The 9,777-nt window shown below is 30.2% G+C and overlaps 1 protein-coding gene across 5 annotated transcripts in view; it reads right to left on the bottom strand.

Moving 5' to 3' along the window:
• The window catches only part of LOC137922490 (WD repeat-containing protein 44), a 40,068-nt gene extending 33,105 nt beyond the window's left edge, over positions 1 to 6,963 (bottom strand). For all 5 annotated transcript variants that reach the window (XM_068765545.1, XM_068765539.1, XM_068765531.1 and 2 more), the window contains exons 1-2: positions 6,783 to 6,963; positions 4,209 to 4,377 (exon numbers count right to left, since the gene is read on the bottom strand). In XM_068765545.1, the coding sequence (XP_068621646.1) occupies positions 4,209 to 4,377; positions 6,783 to 6,850 (237 nt within the window). In that variant the 5' untranslated portion in view covers positions 6,851 to 6,963. The remainder of the gene's footprint in view (positions 1 to 4,208; positions 4,378 to 6,782) is intronic.
• Positions 6,964 to 9,777: the final 2,814 nt, after the last annotated feature.

Raw genomic sequence — 9,777 nt, forward strand, 5'->3', positions numbered from 1 at the left:
ATAAATATATATCGACTCACTCACCAAGTGATCGTCTTGAACACTATTCAATACGGACATAATATATCCAACTAACACTTCTCTACCAAACTACGTAGAATAACATTTCTGTATGTTACGTACAAATTTTATATTAAACTGGAATAATTAACCCTTTCGTTACCGACGCCGGATTTAGCCGGCGTCTAGTGAACACGCCGTGTATACCAGTGCTGCATTTAGGTGGCATTCATTTGCCGTTATTTATATTGCATTGTTATTGAATTTATACCTTCAAGGATACAATCATGGTATTGAATGCGCCTTTACTCAAAAACAATTCTTCGAAAGTATATGTATTTGGAAGCTAAAATTTAAAATAAATACATTTAAAAAACTTTTAAGTTAAACGATTTTTTGATACCCATATTGTGGTGGTTGTGGAAAAATATGTACCTAGTCCGCCATATTGGAATGGCGTCCATCTTGAATTTTAAATTTTGACAATCATCGTGTTTTACAAGTGTAGCCCTTTCATTTGATACCCATATTGAGAGGGGTTAAGGAAAAATATGTAATCCGCCATTTTGTATCGGCGGGCATCTTAGATTTATAATGTTATTGATTTTATTATATTGTATTGTCATCTAAATTAAATGTGTGTCCCAAATTTCAGATCAATCTGACAACGGGAAGGTGCTTAAATTTCAATTTCTAATTTTGACCCAAATAAACAAATTCCGTACGGGTCGAACTAAATAAAACCGTTTAATATAAATAAGTATCACCGCAGTAATAATCTACAAAGGTTGACAGAAAGACGTTTTACTTTCAATTTATAAATCAGTAGGAATAAATCGAAGTACAAGGTGCGTTGTTTGCAGTGCAAATGGCAAAAGATATATATAAATATAAACGTCAATCCCTATTTTAAGATTAATCACAGCCTTATAAATTACTAATAATTATTTAAACTTACATTTGTAATTAATATACCAGTAAAATCTTTAATTATGTAACATTTAAATGAGAAAATTCAAACATCAGCCTACCGCCATGCAATGTGCACACTTCGGCGGAACGTACTGCGGCAAGGAAAGGGTTAACATGCAACTACGTATAACCAACGGGTTGGAACTTCGTTCACGCGAATCATAAAACCAATATATTAACAATGGTCAATGGTTAAATGTAACGTTAATTTAAACTACACTAGAGATGGACTAAATGTTCCCTGACAAGAAAATAGTGATTTGTCTCTTCGATCCTGGGATATAAATCACTCAGAGAATAAGGCAGCTAAGACTAAAAACATATCCTTTATATCGGTATATTCGGCTCTTTTAGCTGACAAAGAATTAAGGCGGAATAAAACGTGCGAAAATTAAACAATGGAATCTTGATAATTATAACGAATTAGTGATCCTTTTTGGTTGCATTTGCTTTCTATTGGGGGGCGTATACGATATTTTTCCAATTTATTTATTGGCAGAGTTATTTTATTTTTCAATGTTTACTTTGTTTAATTTTCTTTTTAAAAATAGTATTTTTATAACCCTAGAACCTATCTTCGATCTTTACATGGTTTGCTATAGAAAATCTTAATTCACTTTGGGGCATTTCAATTTGCGTCGTGTTTTTTTGGAACGTAACCACGACGCAAAGTGAGGTATTGGTGTACATCGACTAATTTGATTCCGAACAAATACAATTCAAATTGATGTTCAAAGTACTCTACCTAGATGTGCACTTATTCCAGCGTTGACTCCACGATTGGAAACATTCCTGAAATGCTTCTTTCTGAAGGCCTTGCAGCTGCGATTTCATAGCTTTAAAATATAATGTGTCAGTTTTCCTTTAGCGCGCTTTTTGTCAGACAGAAATCGCAATACGGAGAGTAAGGCCGTCGTAAAGTCGCATACGGATTCATTAGTGGAGCGTTCACCATTTACCCATTTTCGGGTCTCTGTATATCTATATCATCTCTGTATATCTATATCATCGTTAGTAACCCTGGAATCCATGATGGACGCCGTGACCTTTGTTTATCTTTTGTTGGCGACATATTGGGACGCTTAAAACCTTTTTATATTTTTTTTAATACTTTTTAAATTTGACTGTTTGTGTCTGTCATTCTTCGAGAAATAATATAAACTTCTTACTGTGTACAATTTGTATGTATTACTTGTTTATGTTTTACAGTTTTATATGTTCAACATTGTTGCATGACCATCCATGTTTTTTCCTTCTTTTCGGTTGTCACACCCCATTCTTGACTTTGTAGAGAAATAATCAGTTGTCAAAATGCTTTCGCTTATCTGTCAATCCATCGGTCTACGCATGCGCAAAAACTAAGGACGCGCGGCGTATGATTTGTAGGCGGTTGTCAAAACCGCGTCTCACGACGAAAAATATTATGAAATATAATAATGGCGAACGGCGTCAAGTGACATGTGTTGTTGTTTGTGAATTTGTATTAAATTTTAGTGATGTGATGGATTATGGAATTATTTACTATCTCATATCAATTTTAAATCAATGTTTAATATGTACAAATAAGTGGTGAAAGTTTAATGTAAAAATTATTTCATTCGCATGACAAATAATTTATTACGGCGTTAGTGTATCTGAAGTTGTAGGCGGGTGACTTTTAAAATAAACTGTGTCTATCTTTCATCCAAGCGTTTTAATTTTTGTGCTCCAGTTTGTTAGGCGATGTTTCTAACATTGCCCACCTAACCTGTTAAACTCCATCACATCTTAACTAAATGTTATTGCTATAAATATTAAACAATATTTACTTTAGTATATGGCTATTAGCCACATGTGTTTTCGTTTCGGGTCAGTCTATTGTTACGCGTCATTTTACTGTCCACCTAGTTTTGTGCAATTATATCTAAATTACCAACATCATTTGAATTTATTTAATCCGTTTATACAGTCCACACGCTCACCCAACATCTTCAACCAATTCATTCCTTTTGAATCGCCCACACCAATTGTAAAGTCTTCAAAGTCACCACATTATCACCGTACAATAATTTTAACACATCACAAGCTTATTTGGTAACTTTTTTTGCAATTAATCCATGATGTACTTCAAGCCAACCAATATAATCTCACTCCTTTAACTGTGGAGGCTGGTAGACAAGTTGCAACTTGTTCAAATTCACTACAGACTATCTCAATGAATCAGATTATTGAAAGTATTCATGTAATGTACATATACAGTATTTCCTGTTATAAAAATCATTAAACTTATTTTTTGATCACATCATGCACAATCACATACTTTTCAATAAACAAAACACTACATTCTGAAATATGTTTTAAATATTTCATTTTTCTATTGGACTGCCACCGGCCAGTTATTTTTAACTATATAAAATCATGAAGAATGATGAAACTTTTTTACTGTAATATATACAGTGATATTTTGTTTTAAATTAGCTGTTTTTCCTACCAATCTATAAATTCTACCAAACAATACTTGAAACGGACTACACTATTTAATACGGAATTACTGGATTAATAAAAGTATTAAAAACATTGTATTTTACAAAATTATGTCAAACAAAATCTACTGGCTTTACTAAAATCTAAATGAGCTAATCTGCTACTTTTTAGTGTTAAAAAGATAACATTTAATATAACATTGTCATGTGTACATATATACACACACACACATAAAAAGTTATGACGTGTCAAATTTGAACCAGTTACGTTAGCGGAATATATCTATCTCTTTCTTTGAGGAAGCTGATATTCCAATTTTTAATTGATCATCATTTTAGCCACAGCATGTCCACAGCTGGGTAAACACAAATGGCCATCCAGTGTACAATGACGACTAAAACAAAGTTGTCTCTCCACCATGTTGATGGAAGTTCTATGCTGTGTTTGCTGGTGCATGGTGTCTATCAGAACCTTAATAGCAAAGAAGCATGCAATTGGGAGAGACAGCCTTTCCTATTAGATATTCAAACTTCGCCAATTAAAAATGTCACACAGTCTAATTCTGCTGTCATCAAAACATTGGATGGTCCTACTATATTCCTTTGTGAGATATCAAAAGAAATATTCTTGCCAAAAGCCATAGATGGAATATGCTATTTCATCTGCCTATATAATCCATGAAAACTGTCAAAACAACTAAACCAAACAATGACTATCCATAAAAATAAAATTAAAATTAATTTTGTTAACTAGAAAATAATTTTGATTCATACATTTTTCACAGTTGCTCTATCGTCTCCTGATATGGTATCATTGGGAAGCGTACTCGTGGTGGAGGCAGCTGGATGTATCAGCTCTTCAGTCTTTGGTGCAATCGCCTTGTCCTTTGGTACTGGAGAACCAGGTTCTGTCACATTTATATTCCTGCAGAGTGATGACCTTCTGAAAGATAAAAAAGGAATCATTTACGTCAAATTTGTATTATTTTTAGTTCATTATTCATCAAACTATAGCCTAGTTGCACCTGGATGGTGCACTACATAATTAAAATACCAGCAGTATATAATGACAGCATTAGAGATTTTAGAAGTAAATTATATTACATTTCTTGTGAGATATAGGCAAGCCTATTCAAATGCCAGGCAAGTTTACTTCAACACATGGGAAATATTCACATATTTCAGTGGAGGTGGTAGTGGAAGAGGTATTGTTTCAGCACATATATACATTAACTTCAAAGCACAGGCCTCACTATAAGATATCTATGGGGGATGTACCATAATCACCACACATGGCAGGTGCATTAGCAATGAAATCGCTGTATTATGGTATGCAGAGGACACTGCTGCCCATCCTGTTTACACTTGTTTGTTTTAAATAAGATTGTATTCTTAAAATCAAACCTACGACTTTATAATTGCAAGTCACAGTTTTTTACCACTGGACTAACTCTGCTTTAAAAGTAAAGTTATAACAAAGAAAACATTCTATAATTCACTTAAGGATTATAGAATCTGAATAAAATTAATTACAGGCCTATGAAAAGCAGACATCAGGTCATTTCTGGAACTTATGGATTCTAAAGCAGCATTGTCGGGTTCATTTAATATTTACTTAGGTAGAAAGGAGTCTGCTGGAGGTCTAATCCTGTGTGTCATCATCTTCAATCATGCAACCCGGCCTCTCTTCCTAATACACAATGCACCAGGCACCTACAGTGACTCTGTTTAATGTTAAGAAGTATAAACTCTTTATACCAAGCTCTTCAAGAACTTTGCCGTAAAAACAATTCTCTCCAAAATCTTTCAATGCCCAGCAGTGGGATGTTCATAAATAACAATCAACAAATAGACAAATGTTTATTAATGTAAGACACTTTTGTAACTATACAATAGTACAATAAAATTTCAATTCTAGAGAAGTTTCTTTTAACCCTTATCGGTTGCAAGTCACCCCTGACATGACAATGGTAGTTCTCTACAGCGATCGTGTGGCATGTGTGGGGTGACAAGTTGGATCTTGATGAAACTTGCTGCCTATTGAATGTGCATACAACTGTCTTTTCAGTTTATCATTACTAACAAAGGATGTACCTTATTTATTTTTTTGATAAAAAATGAAATTTTAATAGTATCTTCAATATCAGATAATGAGGGGAGATTGGATGGGAAATAACATATCTTGCAACGTTATGGTACAGAAAAACATAACTACTTAGTATGTTCTAATCATAAGTAGCCTGGAAGAAGGAAAACAACACTATTCTATTGTGAAACATGAAAAAGAAAACTATTCCCTCATGTTGGAGATTGTTTAAAAAATACTACATATTAAATACATATAAATAAATTATCACTATTATAGAAAATAATTTTTTTTTTAAGAAAAATGTTAAATTGAAATGAATAATAAGAAAACTCCTTTTTTATATTTCTTAAAAATAACTACATCCTGGTGAGAATTAAGCATATGAAATGTGGCGTCCAATAACAATTCATATGAATACAAAAAATAAGGATGTTGGTTTCTCTTGATCATCAGAAGCCATAGCTGGAGGTGAAACCGACTCAAGTATGACTTTATATTAATACCAACTGTCCATGACTTCATAACTTAACAAAAAAATGTTCTAATTTATAGTTTTTTTTTTTTCAATTATAATTTGATCTCACAGCCAAACTTTGATCATAAAAGGGTTTTTAAAAATAAATATGTAAAATAGTTGACAAAGGTTTTATTATAAATAAACTGTACTCATGCAATTAAGATAATAATTGTAAACATATTTAAATAAGAACATTCATGCAATAATAATTACATTTAGTTAAAAAACATTATAAGTTAAAAATGGAACAATAGCACAACAGATAAATAATAATAATAGATACAATAGATAAATAAATAAAGCATTAACAATTATTGAGTTATATTAGGATATAAATTATATAAGTTTCTGCATATTAAATAACGATCTCTACATGTATAATACTACACTTAATTGTGAATAGAAATAGGTTTAATTTGAAGTAATGTGATATAACAATTATTAAAAAAAGATTAGAAAGTTGTACTAAAACTACTCAAATAGGTAATGTCACTATTTATTTTGTAATTAAGATACCGCGTTATGTTAGTAATCACCTGTCGATATCAAGGACGAATAAGTAATGTAGCAACGAAACGTCTGTTTCTATCGCAATATCCTTCATAGATTTAATGTATGCTTATATTTGTATAGCAGGCTTTATATTAATTTACTATGTTATCCCAGTGTATCATTGCAGATATTTATTATATGAATAGTTATAAGTGCGATAATTTAAATGCAAAAAGAAGAACACTCTTACTTTGAACCTTTAATAGGCGTGAATTCTTCAGCGTCGTAAAACTCCTCTGAATCGCTGCTGTCCCCCATTGTGTTACTTGTAAAAGCAAGTAACAAAGTCTAGATCTGATAGCTCGCAGTGTATTTACAGCATCGTTTAGTCATTGGTTATTTACTATGAAAGTTGGTGTTGAGTCGTTCAACCATTTTTAACAATCTGACATATGTATCTCGGTTGACAGTTGACATTTTTACGACATGTACTGCGAAATAACTCAACCTATAATAAATAAATATAGATCTATTTTAAAATAAAATCTATTAATTTAATGTATAATTTTAGGAAAAATTATTTGCATGTAGTATAAAATATAAACCATTAAATTAAAATGATCCGGCATAAAACTAAAATGATTTCAAATTTAATTGTTACCTTTTTCTCAAAAAAAATTCTAATTTTAGTTTTGATTGTTTCAAATGATTAAACTGAATTATAGTTTTATTTATATTTTTTAAGAGACAGTATAGTTTTGAGCAAATTCGAACGCCATTTTGAATTCAAACACCCGAGAATGATTTTATATATTATATAATATTTTGTGACCGTAGTGGCCAGCAATACAGAGCGTGAATGATACAACGACACCTAACATTTATACGCGAATTATTGACTTAATAATACATAATCTTTAATTTAAGCTGTTAACCCAACCTATTAAATAATAAAAGTCGTTCGAAAAGTACATTTTTTGGTATAAAATATAAAGTTGTAAAAGTTTTTATCATTGAACACTAAGCCATGCCATAAAAGCATCAAAATCGACAATTGATTAATATTAGTGATTAATTCACTTGATATTTGAAACAGTTTTCAGTAAAAAAGGCTTAGTGATAATTTTTCTCCATTTAAGAAATATGAGAGAATATATTTTTACCCGTTATTTAATATTTTATTAAATTGTTTTAAATCTAGCCTTTTAATGTTTTCTTTATGAAGATTTAGGCATTCTATTTAAAAACAGGTTTGCGATTCATACGCGCAAATTTTTTTGTGGTTGAATGACTACACAATTTTTTAATTTTTTCAAGAATATTTTCATTTACTCACAATGTTTTCCTGTACTATTTGTGTGTAATGGAGATACCTGTATAACACACAAAATGCAATTGTTCCTGTCTCAGATTAAATCAGAGATACAATCACGGCTATAACGTAAACCATCATTATTATCAAAACGTTTGTAAAACCTGTTCGGCTATACAGAAACTTTTTTGAACTTATTTGATATTTATATACATGTATGTGACTTCTTACATTGTTATATTTCATGCCTGAATATTATACGTTACAGAATTAAATAATTTAGCATTAATAAAATGTTATTTTGTTACATGTGCTTACAATGGTTCGCCGTTCCCTGTTGATATTAAAGGTATATTGCGTTAGCTAAATAAATAATCATTTTGTATGAACTAGTTTTGGTGTATATCTTTTTTGCAGCAGGGTACATTAGCATTAGAGAGAGTTTACTATCTAATTGAAAGAAAAGTCTATGATGTGAAGAAAAATAGCCTAATTGTTCCATGCGGTATACATGTTTCATATATTTGGCAAAGTTATACAGCTACTAAAATATGAAGGTCCAAGTGTCAGCTACAACATCAAAGCATTACGAAGTCATAATATTATCAATACTTTAACAATTTGTTTTTTGTAAACCAGAATTCCAATCACATTACCTTGTGATATAAAATAGTTTGAGTGTTTATCCAGGTTTAATGCTATTTAAATTTGAATTATATTTTTTGGAAGATCAAATAAATTATCATTATCATTTCAAACATATGTCTAATAATTTAAAATATTATTTAGACGTGTAAATGTTATTTAAACGAAATTGTGAGTGGCTAGTAAACTACAAAATCTCAAAATATAATTATAAATTTAATTTAAACATTTAATAAATACTGTAATAAAATATTATTAAAAAGTAGTTTATTATTAAGTACCTAATTTAAAGGTTATTTATTTGTTCCATTATGAGACTGCTAGTGGATGAGAAACTTAACAGTATCCTGTGGACGGATAGTTTGGGTCGTTGTCCTTGCGTGGCAGAGCTCGGGTTACCTTTGCCCGGCGGCTCTCCCACCGTGACGTATCTATTGTTTGCTCCACAACAGTGACGTTAGAATGGAAAACATATGAATGAATCTTTTTTTTTCGTGTCAAACTGGAAATAAGATTTTGTTCTTTTGTATTTTTATGTAAACACATACATTCTATATCTTAATAATCATATTTGTAGTTAACACTGTAAGTGTTATAAAAAATTTAAATAGTTAAAAATCAAATTTTTACTTTTTTTTATAAATCCACCAGTTAATTATTGAAAAATATTTATTATTGTCTTCTGATATCACAATATAGTCAATTTTATGAAACACGCCTGTTTCTACATTAATATTTATAAATATCCTTTGAAATTGTAAATGTTAGTCAAACGAAATTTTAATTTATTATAACGGACATTAAAAGAAAATTTATGAAAATATTACGAAATCTGTTACTTTTTTACGTTTTGTTTTAAATTCAATAATATTTTAATTCTATGTCGGTTGCATCTATACTAACAATAAACGCTGTTACAGCTGTCAACATTCTTTAATTATGAAATAATTAAATGGTAAATTCAAAAGAAAATAAAAAATATAAAACTCAAAAATTTTGAATTGAAGTTAAAAATTGTTTTATAAGAATTGCAACGTTTTTCTATGTTTACACTTTTATATGAGTAAAGTTTGTATGATGTATTTAAAGTTTTTTTTCTATGTTAAATATATTAGCAAAATAGCTTAATGTTATTAGCATATATTTATGGTATACAGCTATTTATAAAATACAGAAGTTTTAATTTTTCTCCCCTCAATGCAAAATTAAACTTTAAAATTGTTTACCGTATAAGAAAGCAATTTTTTTTTCTAATTAAAGGAGCAGCGAAATGTAGCGAATATTATTA

Source organism: Battus philenor, unplaced genomic scaffold, assembly GCF_028537555.1.
Source record: "Battus philenor isolate CCGP_79_NKW_IND1 unplaced genomic scaffold, ilBatPhil1.0.hap1 SCAF_10, whole genome shotgun sequence".
NCBI lineage: Eukaryota > Metazoa > Arthropoda > Insecta > Lepidoptera > Papilionidae > Battus > Battus philenor.